Consider the following 17,292-nt stretch of genomic DNA (forward strand, 5'->3'; position numbering starts at 1 on the left):
GTGCATTCAGTGTAAGGGTGTAGAGCAAAAACTCACTTGAATTCTTTCTGTAAACCGCATGCAAACCACAAGTACACAGCTCTAGCTCTGCTGTTTAAAATTATCTGTATGCTCTTATCATTCCAACAATGAATTTTAATACATTGTTTCCACTACATCAGCTATGTGCCCAACATATATGAAATATGGCAACTTCTGCATTGTAGGGCAGGTACCAATAAATTAATATCTTTTGTGGTCAATTATCAAATGATGCTACATTAATAGCCTGCATAATACAGGTACTACTAGACCCATCCACCTGTGTGTTAATATAAGCATGCGGTAGTTTTAACTTAGCTATACTGCAATTCTGCAGGTTCAGGTGTACCTGCATGCTTCCCATTATTTCGCTATACTTTGTGGTATTAAAAATGATATCACCATGCATACTGCAGGGCATGAATGACACTGATGTTTAATGTTTGGTTGTTATTTTATTGCGGTCTCTGCACGTAGGGCAGATACCAATGCTAGTAACAGATAATCATACATGGTATTACACCCATAATCATCTACCTGTATCATGTTCTTAAAAGTATTAAAAGATTCAGGCACAGCTTCTTGGTGTAGATCATTCCAGCTCCACACTGCTCTCACTGTTAACAAAGGACACTACACTGTTAAATTCAGGAGTAATCACAACACTTTACAGGTGCGCACTTGCATGTTTGAATTCAGCACCTTAGGTGCTGCTGTGAAAGCTGTAGTGACACACTAGGCATTCATTCTAATTTCCGAAACTGTAGAGCCTCTTTAATCTCTTTGTTTAGGAAATACAATTGATCTGTGAAATACAGTGATTACTTCAACAGGATTATAAATACACTTATCTGAAGGTGCAGCCAAGAAAAGGCTGTGATGGTAGGTTAATGCAGGAAACTTTTTTAATTACAACAATTCAGGAAAATTTGTTTCCTTGGCACAGATTCATCTGAATTGTTTTTTAAATTGAATTTTTAGCCATTTCTTGGCCTCCACTTTGGTTTTACACCTTGAGATTTTTTCACAGTTTGGCTGTTTTGGACTAAATAGAGTATTACGTCAAGAGTTTAAGATATTATAAACTATTGGTATTGCTGCTTGATTTTGATCCTTGATCATAAAATATGACATTAACCACCTCCTCTAAATAGAAAAGATTGTATTTTCCCCTTGCTGCTTCTATCCTGTTGCCTGACTAGACAGCCTTTTCTTTTGTATTTGGGGTAGGGAAACAAAGAAAAAACTGTCACTGATCTATTCTTAACCCACTTTGGTTTTAAAAAAGGATTAATTATATACATGTTCAACTAGCATACACTCACAACGAACAAACTCATACAGTACATAGCACATGTAAACCACTGTATGGGCTAAATTTTTATCCTATAGCTAATCATGATTTTGTAATAAATATCAGCCACTGAAGCTTGTGAAGAAAGCATGTCTGCCTATGAGGATACAACGTTATGCATAGTTACTATAATATAATTTCTTCATAATTATAGAGTTTAAACTCAACACTGAAGTGGAAACAATACACATACACAAAAAAATGCAGTATGATGCAATAATGCATGTAACTTGTATTGTGTAATTCTAAGTACACGTGTGCACTGCTGTTTCTAGGAAACCATATAATACACATTCATAGCATGAAGCCTTCCTACTTTCATGTCATCAACTCAATAGCTTTTTCAATTTTGGTAGTTAACTTGATCATTGTAGCACACTAGACTCCTACACAATTGAGACACTTTCTAGACTCCTAGCGTACCTCTTGAGGGTTAGCAATCAATAAAAAATATATCTGGAAATCTTATACTTCAGTCAAACTCAAGAGATCACCTGAGCACTTCTTTGAATGCACTAAAACGAGCATCAACTATTCAGTAGCATATGCTAATGAACATATGTAAAGTTACAGATCACTCAAATTTATTGCAGCTGCCGCTTCGTAGCTATAACACTCTTTTCTGCCATTTCCACAAGACATTATATCCACAAGTAAACACACGATACTTTTTACTGATGCTATAATTGATTTTATCACTACCATCACTAAATCAATTTGAGTTGCTAGAATTTTTATAGTACATAGGCATTAGAGCATCAGCTGTAGTATGACTTTTCATCTTCATTAAAATTCTAGCAGTCAAAAGAGGTGTTTCTACAAACCATTTTTACTCTTCTTCACTATCCACACTCCATGCTCCACTATTGAAATCATACATAACATTCACATAGTTTGAAGCCTGTTCTAGATTATCTCTTCCTCGTTATAAAGTTACACTGGAAGCCATCTATGTTTCTGACTTCAACATAATGGCATGTGTGTATTCCTGTAAATATTATACTTTCTTGGAATTTATAAGAGTAATCCAGTAAAAATATTCCATTTCTGTTCTCAGGAAAGGTTTTTAGTAGCTCTTGAAAACATTAGCTAGAAAGAGCATCCTTGAACACTGTGACTGTTGCACTTTAAACCTGTATGTTTGTTGATAATACTTACATATTATATATGTGATAGGATCTGTGAAAAGGGGTCTTATAGCTTTTCCAATTGCATGCACTTGGCAATCCATAACTTAACTTGTGAGTGTGGTACCAGCCTGAAATTTGGTCACTTTACACTCCTAACATAGCTAGCACTATTACTGATGTAATTTTAAGACAATAGGTTAAACACAAGAATGAGTTATGACTCATCAAAGTTGGAAATTTGGAAAGACTATAAGACCCTTTTCACAGATCCGGTCACATATTATACGCACGCATAACACACACCAAAAGTAACACATCTGTGCTTTAATTATTCATGTCTCAACAGAACAGTATTTTAACACTCAACATCATTGTTATTTGCTATCTAACCTTTGCATCACTGCCTGCCATCTAAAGTTGAAAACAAGCCATTCAGGGAATTATAGTTATAGCTACTTATACTCTTGATAGAGTTTAATTTTAAGACATGATAGTAATTGAGGGTATATTTTCTGATGATTAATTTATTGCTCACTTTTACGTAGTATGTAATACAATTATGGATTAACATTATGGAGAAAGTACTTACAATAAGTTACACACTAAGTCAAAATATGCAATCTTGTAAAGCTATGAATATACAGTATGTGCAAGAGTAATAATAGAAGAGAGAGTAATCCAACTGCCATAGACTGCATCAAAAATGAGCATGTCAAGTAGAGAAGCCATTCTGTAATGCTGTCAAAGTAAAATTAATGTTGAACGTAGTAATAAATGCCTCCTATGAAGTGCTCAGACTTTAAATCATGCCTGGGCACCTCAAACAGTCTGAACTAGCAGGACTGGTGTTTATTACTTCATTCAACATGCATTTACTTGACTACAGGGTGGATTCTCTACTTGTGAGTGTTCATTTTTGATGCAGTAGTAGCTATATGGCAGCTGAATACTCTCTCTTCCATTATTCCTGGTATATTATGTGCATAGCAACACTACCTATATAGCCTTTCAAGTGTACCTACGTAGAGTCAACAACAGGTAACTAAGTACAAAATTATGCTGTACATGTATTGAGTGGGAACCGAAACAGGATTCAGCTAGTGTTATCATAAACAAGGAGAGCCTTAAAATGCTATGGCAAAAGTGCTACTTTTTGATTGCTTCATTAAAATAAAATACGCATCATCTGTAAGCACCACCATAACACTACAGTGTACTTCATTTGTTAGTAGTGTATACAAGTGACATTGTTGAAACATTAGCTATACACTTGGAAGTTATAAAATATTTTCTGAATTATGATGAAGAATTGGGTCTGCCAAGTTCAACTCTTGTCTGCTATGATATTTATGATGGCTACAGCAGCAGAAATGGTAAGCATTTTATATTATGTTACTGTACTGCCGCGAGTGCTATAGCTAGCTAATTGTTATGAAAAATATAGCTAAAAGAGTTGGCGAGAGAATAGCACAAGGCGAAGCCAACTGCTATATTTTTCGGCTTCGAGACTACTCTTTTAGGCCAATGAAACTTGATTAGCAGTTTCGCGTCATCGCCCGCATGCTTTTGATACACCCGCATGGAATTTCATTATTGGTATTTCAGATCGAAATACTCTAATAGAGCAGTCACTTTTACTCTAATAGAGCAATCAGCTATACTCTAATGGAAAAATCACTTGTTATAGATTAGTAAGGTATTTATGCAAGAGTAATCAATGTAGATCTCGCTGTTTTTGGCAGAAATCTTCATGTTTGGGATTTGTGTTGTGCTTTTGGAAAATAATGAATAATGATTAATAACCGCCCGCCCGCATCAAATTTTCAAAATTCTGAGCGAGAAACTGGCAATCAAGTTTCATTGGCCTTAGTGCTATATTTTCATATAGCACGAGCAAGACAAGTGCTTTAACTGAAAGAACTTCCTAGCTAGATCAAGGCTTAGCTCAAACGTGCGCGAAACCGGTTAGCTATTGAGGGATTGATTTTGGAAAAAGCTTCTTCATGTGTAGCAGACCACAAGAACTCATTCTTGGTACCAGGGATTCAGTGGTCTGGTTAAAATAACTGGAGTCACCGAGTCAGAGGTCAACTGCTCCGCGCAGCGCCATGTAGGAACAGCAACTATGATGGCTGAGAAGTGAGATATGCACTGCATGCTAATAACATTCCAAAAACACGTGATACTTTAACACGTTTTCTTACGTTTTAATACGTCACGACAGTGAAAGACTTCGATAAATGTACGTAGAAAATGAAAATCTCAGAAAATAGACCACTTACCAGTACTTCAATCAGAGGTTCCTCTACCTGTATAGAATAGTAGCTGGAAAGAAGAGCCAAGTCCGTAGTGTTAGTGGCGAGTTATATATAGTTCGAGCCGCCGCATTTGCTACCCGCACTTTTGTAAGGTGTCTGCGATAGTCGTTCACCGTCAAAAATAATCTCTGGCACGCCGCTAATCAGTGCAAATTGATCACTATTTTTCGTTGAATGAATAGACCACGCATATAGCCTATTGTTTCAGTAGTTGGTAGTTACTCCAGCACTTGACAACCACTGGGTGATAGGCAGAAAGGCCCAGGTAAAATATAAAAAGAGTCCATAAAAAAAGAAAACGGAACAGCAACCGGATGCATATCATTAAATCACATGACAGTTACAATATGAATACAAATAGCGTGTGTGTGTACATGAGTCAGTCATATCGCTCCTGCAATAAACGCTCTTGTCTTTTTTTATGTTGACAACCCCACCCGACTAAGCATAAGCTCTAGTAGACATTAGATAAGACCTTGGTTTCATTTACCAGCAGAAAACAGATGATGGATGGATGGTTATTCCCCGTTTCCTGTCATATGCTGAATCTAAGTATGTGATTATTGAACTAGAGATGTTTGCTGTCACTAGGACTGTCCAGTATGGTCTGCAACACTTTTATTTATATCCTCACAGATCATAATCCTTTAGTCCCACTCCTGAACAGTTGTCACTTAGATATAGTAGATAATCCATGCCTCAAGTGTTTGAAGTCTTCTTCTCATGGCACATAACTTCACAGCCAAGTGGATCAAAGGCAGCATTAATGATCAATGCTCCTGATTCCTTATTTCGTAACCCCATATCCCACCTTGATGGTGAAGATACGTAACCTTGCTGAGTATGATATACACACAATAAACCTACGATTTCAATAGCTGAGATCCGAACTATCACATCTGATGATCATCACAGTCTCAAAATACAAGATATCCTCCACCATGCAACTTTACAAGGTCAAAGATTTCCAGACCATCGTACACAACGTCTAGAGTCATGCAAACCCTAATGGACTGTACGAGAACATCTCAGTATTGATAATGACCGCATTTTTCATGGCTGCCGTCTCTTAATCCCCTCAGCTATGCGTAACCAACCCATCTTCATGAGTCACATCAAAGGACTGTTCGCACTAAACAACACGCTCACCTGACAATGCACTGGGTCTGACATGGACAATGACATTGTTAATATGGTGCTCTCATGCAAACATTGTCAAGATCACCTTCCATTTAATCCCAGAGAGCCAATTGCAAGCAAGACAAAGCCTTCCTGCCCCCTCCAGGGGATTACTGTTGATTTGTGTTGCTATGGTGGCCAGACCTATCTTATCATTGTAGACTGCTTCACAGATTGTCCAGACATCATCCCCATGGGCCATAACACAACAGCCAGTCACCTTATCCATGTTATGAGGCAGTCCTTTTGTTGCACTGCTATTCGAGATATACTCTGGTTCGATAACAGTCCACAGTTTATATCCAAATTGTTTCAAAGCTTTTCCCAGCATTGGGGTTAAATCAGTGGCGGATCTAGGATTTTTAAAAGGGGGTTTCTGAAAGTTGGTATAGCTGAATAAGGAATCTAATAACATTTCTCCAGAAAATTTTGAGATTTTAGAAGCTCTGGAATTGGATTTTAGGCTACTTGTAGTTAGCAATTACAATAAATCCATTGCTTTAAACTGTAAATACTATAGCTAACTAGGCAAAGATGGTAACTATAAGCTGTAGCTTTGATTGTTCTATTAGAGTAGTTACTTGGCTGCTCTATTAGAGTATCTTGATCGTTTTTAATGCACTGGGGGGGGGTAAAAAGTGAAATGTTGCTGAGGGTTTAATAGCTATGAGTGGTGTTAGTTAAGTGCAACTGCATGCATACTACTGAAATACAGTGGTATATAGTTGTTTGATATGACAAAATGTCAGTACAACAATGTTTATGTATTTAGACTGTCACTGAGCTAAATTTAAAAGGGGGTTCTGTCAAAACCCCAGAAACCCATCTGGATCCGCCACTGGGTTTTCTCCAAAAGACTTTGTCACCTCATTATCCACAAAGTAATGGCAAAATAGAAGATACTGTTAAATCGATGAAAAAGCTTATTGTTACCTCTTGGAGTGGCCATTCACTTAATGAGACAAACTATGTCATGCCCTTCTTCAGTACAGAAACACACCTTCACATAAAGACACTTTGTCTCCTGCCCAGAATTTATACAACAGACTAGCCATACCAGCTCATCAAAGGTCCTTTGCCAAAGACAAACAGATGGATGAAGTTGAGATAAAAGCACACAGTCATACAATCAGCACACCTCCCAGATATTGGAAATTCGGAATAGCCTCCAGAGTAACTCTTCGGTACCCTCAATCTAAGATGTGGGATATCTACAGAACTGCGATTGATGTTAGTCCTTATTTTATCAAAACTCAAAGTGGCTTTGTTCTAACTTACAACTGTTGCTTTTAGGACTATAGCATCCTTATATCCAGTAGCCATAGAGCCTGCAACACAACCTCATCAATAGAGTGCCACAACTACTGATGCAATGCATACACCTGATGAGACTATCCAATTGAGTCATTCTAATCAAATTAATAAGCCCCTTTCTTGACTTGTCAAAGACCCTCAATGGCCATAATCAGCATTCATGATTACTTCGTATCTCAAATACTTGGGAGAGATGTAGGAATTACATATATGACTGACTCAAGCACACACACACACACACACACACACACACACACACACACACACACACACACACACACACACACACACACACACACACACACACACACACACACACACACACACACACACACACACACACACACACACCATTTGTATTCATAATGTAGTAACTGTCATGTGATTTAATGATATTATGCATCATAACTATTGTTGCTGTTCCTGCATTTATGCAAAACTAAACTAGTAGTGGATTTAACAGAATCTGACTCATGTTTAGAGAAAATGAACTCGATTGGAATGATTGGTTAGATATAAGAATAAGATTAGGAATAATTTGGGGGACTGCTGGAAGGAATAATCGGTAAATTTTTGAGCATATTAGGCTCAGGTCTAGTGAAAGGTAGTGAGAGTATCAACATGTCAACATCCTTGTGACAATAAGAATGGCCTATATATGTGTGTGTGGGCATGTGCATGTGCGTGTGCGTGCGTGTGTGTGTGTGTGTGTGTGTGTGTGTGTGTATGTGTAGTTATAATTTAATGGCTAATCTACTGTATTAATCTATCAATAATAAGTTGCAACACAAAATTTTTATGCTATTCTTAGGATCTCACCACAGGCAGCTACTTGCAGAAGATTTCTGGAAAGGGAGTGCCCAACAATGGTATTAAAATCCACTGTACCTAATATGTGTATATTATTATTATTACAATAATAATAGCTAAGTTATTTTAATAAACCTGTATGGCTACTTTGCACACTGCACTTCCTCAGTTATTTATTAAGCACGATATCTTTTATGCAGTACATTATAGAAATGAATTCAACTAAGTGTAACCTATACCTGTATATAGTACAAAAGTTTAATGGGAGAAACTTTTGATGGCTTGAAAATTTGCATTGAAATTTTCTCTCTCAAATTTTATACTGAATGGTTTTTCAACATACGCAATTTGTCTAAAGTTTACACATCAAAATACTCGATAGTCCAATTCATCAAAATTTTAAATCATCAAATATATATTAATTTTTTTGCAACCGGGCCTGCAAAAATAAGGCATATGGGCACAAACTACATCCCACCACATAACATCAGTTCTGGGATACAATATTTTCATTCTGTAACTTGTATTGCAAAGCCAACCAAATGTTTAATAAGTGCTGAAAACTTCATGGCCAAATAATTATGGAATACAAAGTTATGATGAGTTAAAGTTTTAAAAAGTGGGCAATTTTTATGTTCCCAAATACCCTATTTTTGCAGGCACAGTCACATATTCAATGCTATTACACATGTGCAACCTCTAAACTCAGCATGTGTATCTAGCTAAAACACATAGCTATTTATTTATTTATTATTATTTATTTAATTATTTATTGGACAACTATCCCTCTAGGGACCTGGCAAGGAGGCTAACAGTAAGCCTGTGAAGCAGGGAGTCAGAAACCTGTAACTGAAAACTATGTAAATTAATATAAAGCAGTAGTACTACAGTAAGATCTAAAGATAATCGAGATTATAGGAGAGTCACTATGCTAGATATATAACCAAAATGCAAGTCATCCTGTTATTTTGGCTTAATTTTTGTGAGGACATTGAAAGATGGTGACTGACAATTTTTTTGTCAGCAAATCGAAATAGAAAACTGTTTTATTTCAGTTTATCGTAAAATTAGCTGACTGCAAGTAGTCACATACAGTACACACAAAAATGCTAGTAATGATATTAAATTAATTAAACAATTCATTGTGCATTGGCTAAGCATTGTGCTTTTGAGCAGTGCTAAGCAATCACCTATTGTGCTTAAAAATTGCCATTATTCCCATAATATCATACCACCATCTTTGGCCTATATTAGACCATATATATTTGAAGTTCCAGATTCAAATAGTTTTATACTCTTTTAGCTGGTTGCTATATTAGAGTATTATTTTACTTCTACATGACTGCTTAGTGACTGTTGTATTAGAGTTTCTGTCCTATTATTGATTATCTCGATTGTTAAATGGAATTTGCAATTTGTAGATTTTCCTACTGTTAAAGCTCATCTTTAAATACTGGCATAATAGCTAATTCCCATGTATACGTATGTGACAGGATTTGTGATAAAGGTCTTCCACATGTAATCACATGAACTTGGAAAACCATAAATAACATTATAGTTTTCAAGACACATACAATATTTTTATTCTGTAACTTGTATTGCAAAGCCAACCAAATGTTAAATAAGTGCTGAAAATTTCGTGGCCAAATAATTATGTAATACGAAGTTATGATGAGTCAAAGTTTTAAAAAGTGGGCAATTTTTTTATTCCCAAATACCCTATTTTTGCAAGCGCAGTCACATATTCAATGCTATTACACATGTGCAACCTCTAAACTCAGCATGTGTATCTACCCTGTAGCTAAAACACATAGCTATTTATTTATATATTTATTATTATATATATTTATTTAATTATTTATTGGACAACTATCCCTCTAGAGACATGCAAGGACGCTAATACGCTATGTTATTGCTCACTGTTTAGTTTAAGACAATGGGTTTGTTCAATAAGAAAGTATAGAAAGAAAGTATGAATGGTCACATTTGGTAAATTGAATGTGTTTGGAAGACCCCTTTTCACAAACCCGGGTCAAATATGCTACACATGCACAGCAAGACCTTTTTATGAGTTATGCATGCCATACACCCAGTAGGGATGCACCAATATGCCAGCATAATCTTGGGCATAATAGGGTAGCTACCACTATAATGTAAAACCATGGCTTGTCATACAGTATGGTAGTACTGTATAGTAAAGACCACGGAGGTTTGGGACTCATTTTGGCAAAAAAAAATCACCCAAAACCATACCATCCTGGCACGTTGGCAGTATTGGTTAGGTATAACCAAACCCAAAAGTGCCTTCTAAATAATTCCAATGGATTGTTACAAAATTTGATTGCTACATGATGAGAGATGGCTTACAGGTAGACTAAGTACTGTATAGTAGGGATTGGGTCTTTTCAATCAAAAAAATCACCTAAAAACCAGCTTCGCAATACCATCCTGGCACCTTAGCAGTATTGGTTAGATATAACCAAGCCCAAAAGTACTTTCAGTATGACTCTAAATACTTCCAATAGATTGTTACAAAGATTTTTTTTAAAATATTCAGTCCTGACTAACTGCCTATTTTGCCTGCCCTGCCTGTCTGATGCCTTCAGGCAAGCATAACTTGGTAACAGCTAAGGATACTGGCTTGATGTTTTTACAGTTCAATGTCGCTTTGTCCTGAGATGTGTCTTTTCACTCTTTTGGCATACCACAGTATTTACCATGCATGCACCATGGACTTACCTTTGTGTCCCATTAATTGTTTCCGACAACACAAAGTGTCAATTCATGGTAGGCTTTCCTACATGTGTAAATGGGAATTGTTCATATTATTCGTGGTGACTGGATTGATTGCAGAGGCACTTCTGATACTGCTCTTTGCTTGTAATGCTGTGTAATGGGCTGAAAATAGGTGAAAGTGAAGCGTAATGACCACTTCACTTTTCAGTCAGTAAATGATAACTGGGGTGCGTGTTCATACAAAACATTAATTCTGGCACCATACTTTTCTTTGATGTGGTATGTGCGGGTTCACCAGTCATAATACTATCACAAAAAGTAAACAAACAAGTATAAAGAAAAAATTTGGAGTTTTAAGTTTGATTAGGGATCATAGAAAAAAGTAGGAACCTGCAGATATTATACTAGTGAACATTTGATTCCTAATTATTAATAAGTCATGGGTTTAGACTGAAGTACATAGGGATTAAATGTTCACTAGTACATCTGCAGGAGTGGGCGACTTCTCTTGTTTCTCTATGATCCCTAATCGAACTTATAATTCCTAATGTTTCCTAATACTTGTTGTTTATTTAATTTTAATGTGACAAGATTTATGAATAAAATCTTCCATATGTATTCTATGAACTCTCTCCTATTAACTTAGTTTCAAAGTAACTTGTAAATATGAAATTTTATTTCCATTCATTCAGTGTTGTTGTTCACTGTGGATTCACTTCAAGTCGGCATGAATGTTCATGAATCTTATATGCATGGAAGACCTTATTAGCAACCCGAATATATTACTTATACTGATAATAGCAATACACTTTTGTGAATGTGTACACATACACCTTTAGCAATATCTGTAATGTCTCAGTCTGTACAAGTAACAGAAAGTGTTCCTATACTTTAGAGTTTGAACAATCAATGACTCAGTCAGCTGGAAAAAGAAAGAGACGATTGCCAGCAGGTAATAATACAATGTATATCACTTTGACGCCTCAGAAAAAAAGGAAACCAAAGAGTTATATTTCACTAATTGCCCTTAACACAAATCCTGTGGCTAGGGAGATAACAGTGAAAATTTTGTGGTTATAGCTCACAGTTAGTGCTTTAAATGTTTTGACTATAATGAGCATGAAAAAGAGAAGTTTGAAGAGGTATGTAAAATTTAATTGTGTGTGACCACATGGCCAGGCCCATTCATGATGATTATAGCAACATTTCATGGGTGGAAAATCCTATGTTTTTAACCCAGAATTCATCTAAAACGAATGGGGGTAAATGTATGAAGATTTGCCTTTTCACCTATTAGGTGAGCATGGCTGATTGGTGTAATAGCATTATATTACTTATACCATAGCCACCTGATACATATTTCTGTGCCCTAGGGCTAACGTTAATTCCTAGTGGCCATGGTATAATACGTTAGTTGTGATATGATACATGTGACCAGATTTGCAAAAGGAGATTTTTCCACACACATCCAATACTATGAACTTGAAAGTTCTTAACTCTATGATCAAAAACCATGAAGTCCTGAAATTTTCTCCAACCCTTAAGATTTTTTTGGTGCTCACTACTCACCACATTTTAAGTCAGTAGTGCTTTCTAATCTGACATTATGGTTCATCAAAATTAGTAAACTGGAAGACTACTTTTTGCTAATGTGGTCACATATATACACCCCCTGTATATATTATGAACATGTATAAACTGTTTTACAGGTCCTTTTACAGGTCCTTGTACTCTAGCATGTATTAATGGAGGTGTGCCTAATGAAGACTGCACAGCATGCAACTGTTTAATTGGTTTCTCTGGTGATTTCTGTGAAATAGACTTTGATTTTTGCACTTCTAGACCATGCCAAAACAGTGCACTATGTGTAGATTTAGCTGACACATTTCTTTGTAGTTGTCAAGGTGATTTTACTGGTACAACTTGTGAAACACCACTGGATAATTGCTATCCTAATCCCTGTGAAAATGGAGGAACTTGCATAAATGGAGTCGACTCATTTACTTGTAATTGTTTACCTAGTTTTACTGGTGATACCTGTGAAAACAGCAATCGTAAGTCAGTACCATAATTAGGTATAATTATGTTTATGCTCGAAAGTTACACATCTGTGGTAATAATCTGAGATTGCAAGCTGTCAAAAAATGATATTTTTGTCTTGACAAAATAAAATATCAATTTTATATTCCGCTTATTGTGACCAAATTTTACAAAATAAATCCAAATCACACACCAAAATAACACCACCAGTGGATAGCTACACTGTCATACTGTTGGTTTTTTCATTACTCAAACTATAAATTCAGAGATGTCTTTTCTGGGTGGTGTGACATGCTTGAACGGAAGTTTCTGACTTTGTGAAGGACCATGAACCAGAAGTGTATATGCTGGTGGATGGCCTAGCCAAATGTTTTCTGTGTTGATTTTTGTAATTTTCTGCATATCAGCCACTATTGAGTCAGCACAGCCCTGTAATCTCGTTTCTGGATTCAATCATGGTCTGATGGCTTGTTGCACCAAGCAAAGCCAGCAAGAGTTCAGTGTCCTACTGATTGCTTGCCCAGCACAGTAAGGGATAGCTATTATAATAGCCTTCACCAGCTTGTATTGGGTGGTTGGTTATGTTAGCATGTTAGCATGGGAAATTGTTCACCCTGCAATAACCATGACACAAAATTTTGTCATGTGACCTCCCTGGTGAATTTATACTTACCTAAGTAGGTGAGTGCTTACCTCCTATAAAATTTTTCTCACAGAATTGTTATAGCTTATACAGAAAAGGACATACACAATATTAAGCCAACATAATTTATGCACTTTCGGATTTTAAGACTGGTTTTGACAGACATAATCATATCTTCATGCAATAAAAACAGCTTCGCTGTAAAAAAGGGCATTCCATGTTCATAAAATAACGTAGCAGTAATAATGGTACTCTGTAGCATGGAGAGATCTTATGTAGGTAGTTTTCAATGTCAATATTATTGTAACATATCCCATAGCTATAGGATGCCATAGTAGTGAGTCTTGCAGTGATGCCAGTATTACCATTCGAGCCAGTAGTGTTACTGACTGCTGTGAACAGGGAGGGAGATCTTTCAATGATGGAGCTGGTTGTGTTACGGCTTGTGTATTGATAGGTGAGTGTACTAAATAAATATTTTTTTGTTTGTTAATGTGTTATATACAACAGAGGGTGATCCACATTTCAGCATTCCACTGTTATCAAAAGATATCCTCTGCTACTCCATACAAGGATACTCTGGGTTGGTATTCAACTTGATCTATAATAAAGACTTTGTTATTAATGGCTTCTTTGTGGACACTGAAGGAGATACTAGTGAGGCTACTTGGATTGGAAAATTAGCAGTTATTCCACAGAATCATAATCAGTCCAATAGTGTTGTCTTTGACTCAGTCAGTCAGAAAGTTGTAGTTGTCAGTAATGGAGACTTGAAGGCAACAATGATTAAGCAAATAACATTCACTGAAAATGGCACGGTCAAGTTTACTAAAACAATGAAGAAGCAGGACGGAAATCCTACTATACGTGTGTTGTACACTAAACCAAGAGCTAAATTTGATGTCACCTTCTACAAGAATCATCTCAATGTGGACTGGAGTATGAATTATGATGAACTTCATGACTCGCATGGACTAATGGGTATGACTGTACCACCTACTGTAATATGTTACAGTCAGTCTATGACTTACCTGAAGTTAATGTGAAGCTATCTTAGACTATGTTTGAATATAATAGTAATTACTGTTAGCTACATTTAGCTACTCCAAAATGAAAATTTGAGAAATGTAGCTACACGGCGGTTTGTAGCAATATTCAGTTGGCTTCAATTCGAATGTTACAAAGAAGATCAAGGTACACTTACGTCATCTATTGAACAAGAAAATCAATTATAACAGTTACATCAAAGGCTCATTGTAATGATACCTCTATTGTGTATTCACTTATGTTTACAAAGAGTCCATGTGCTTGTAAGCTTACTTTAAAATGACCTGTACCATCAAATTATTTAATACTTACCCAAATTGGCCACAAATAGTCTCAGTTGGAATAAATTATTACGGCTGATTTATGACTGACAGCATGATCAATGGTTATGACGCTATCATTTTCCAAGACTACTGCACATTGTAAGTCTTACAGTACTCAGTACACAGCTATTAAGAGTGTTTCATGATTTGCGACTGGGCCTGCAAATAGGGCATATTAGGCACATAAATTTACCTACTTTTCAACATTTTGATCACCCATAACATTGTGTGTCATTATGCTTGATTGGAAATTTCCAGCAGATATTAAACAATTAATCGACCTTACAATACAAGTTATAGAATTAAAACATTCTAATCCATTATTAAGATATGGTGACCTGGATGTGATTTGTGCCCACATACCTTATTTCACAGGCCTGGTCACATATGTGCTCCAACTTTACCACTTTTGTTATTGATAGCCTGGCCACTGTTGTAAACTGTTTGCTTAATTCTCTTGTTATTTATCACTACCATTATGTTAAATGTGCATGATAATAAATGGAATTCAATTAAGACTTAAACTCTGTTTCAGGTCAGTTTATGAAGAAAGGCATCAATATTGACACTAAGAAAGAGATGTTGGTGTATTCAGATGGTCGTGACCCAGTTCCAGTAACTAGGGACTCTGTTATGACTGGGAAGTGGTGTTGGAAGGCTAAGAATTATGGTTATCAGGGAGACGGCTTGATCGAGGGTGACATACTGGATTATATGGTATCCAGTATCCTTGATACTCCTGACTACCTCAAGAAATTTATCAAACAGTGATTAACCTTGACTGCAAATGCACTGAAATTGAACAACATATCTGCAAACTCTTATGCCATATTAGGCTTTACACAATTATATATATGTTATATTAATTTGCAGATAAACCTATATACAAAATACAGTATTGCAAGCACAATAATATTATGTGACCTGGTATCTCAGCTTATTCCAAATAATTTACATTCGATGACTCATAGCTTTCCATGCCTTAATGTATCTATTTTAAAATTTACCTAAATAAATATGCTATATAACAGATCTAAATTGACCAGACTTCAAGTTGCTACTATTTTCACAAGACCAACTATATACGATCAATTTGTTATAAGATCACGTTGATTGAAAATTATAAAACTGGCCATGGTGTGTTGCAAGAGATCACATATTATAGTATGGTTTGACATTGTAAACACAGCAATGGGTAAACAATTTCAACACATTCTTATTGGTTCCAGTAATGGTTGAACTTGATATTGGGAGTTACATTACAATGAAGAAGACCAAAAGTTCACTGTAGATTATGGCAAAGATTAATGTAGGGGGAACACTATGGCAGTCCAGGTGAGTGACTAAATCACCACTAGATAAGTTACCACTATTGTAACTTACGTTTAAAGCAGTGTAAACCATTTACAGCTGGGTAAGCAATGTGATCAATCTAAGAAACCTCAGCAATAGGCCTACATTGATATACCAGCATAATAAAAAGCTGGAGTGTTATATTAGGTAAAAATTTAAAATTATGGACTTCATTCCACTGAGATCAAAATGGATTGATACACCATAACAGAACAGTCAGTAGAAATTGAATACTCTCTAATAGAACATTTATAATACTCTGTAGTGGAATACTCTATTAGAGCATTTAATTTACTGATTAAAATGTTCCAAAATAATTGTTAGAAATGTTGTTAACCTAATGGCATACAACATGTATTTCATTTCCTATAGAATTATCGTATATAGCCAGTTTGGTCAAGTAATCTAACATAACTTTATATACATAATGCATATTATGCAGAGTCAATATTCTGAATTTTGACCTACTGTGCTGTGCTCTGTGTAAAATTTTAAAAAATTATAATAAGTAGTACTTGATTGTAATTGATTACAATAAGATTAATTCACAAAAAAAGATATTGAGTGACTGCATCATCAAAAGGTTATACACAAATTTAAATGTTACTCTGGCGATGCTAATAATTTGACTGGTCACTTTTCATGGTTATTAACACAGCTAACGCACACATTTAGTAGGGCCTGTAGGAGAGATTAGAATTTATGTCCAAATAAATATAAAACTGTTCAAAAATATGTGTTTCCATGGTATTTCCATAATGCACAAAATATTGTCAAAATTCATGTCAAATTTCCTGAATGAATTTCGGAAATTTCATAATTAATTTTATTATGCATGAAACCCCACTTTTGTGCAGTGTATGTAATTTACTTGTATATACAAAACAAGAATACAATTTGTAACACAGTAAGTTTCAAACATATGAGGGCGCTATGGTCATTTAGGAAACCCTGCATGTAAATTGCTCGTTACAAGTTGGTTTGTAACTTACCAAAACCAGTCCAATTGGATGTGCTATAGTAC

General features: G+C 35.7%; 1 protein-coding gene across 1 annotated transcript; it reads left to right on the forward strand.

Annotated features, from left to right (window-relative positions):
• The first annotated feature begins 3,722 nt into the window (after positions 1 to 3,722).
• LOC136245654 (uncharacterized) lies at positions 3,723 to 15,837 on the forward strand. Its single transcript, XM_066037151.1, has 7 exons — positions 3,723 to 3,878; positions 8,128 to 8,185; positions 11,758 to 11,814; positions 12,572 to 12,916; positions 13,865 to 14,002; positions 14,056 to 14,526; positions 15,451 to 15,837. Exons 1-7 carry the CDS (start codon positions 3,804 to 3,806, stop codon positions 15,684 to 15,686), a joined length of 1,380 nt encoding a protein of 459 aa, XP_065893223.1. The 5' UTR covers positions 3,723 to 3,803; the 3' UTR covers positions 15,687 to 15,837.
• The last annotated feature ends 1,455 nt before the right edge of the window (positions 15,838 to 17,292 follow it).

Source organism: Dysidea avara, chromosome 2 (assembly GCF_963678975.1).
Source record: "Dysidea avara chromosome 2, odDysAvar1.4, whole genome shotgun sequence".
In the NCBI taxonomy this organism is placed as follows: Eukaryota; Metazoa; Porifera; class Demospongiae; order Dictyoceratida; family Dysideidae; genus Dysidea; species Dysidea avara.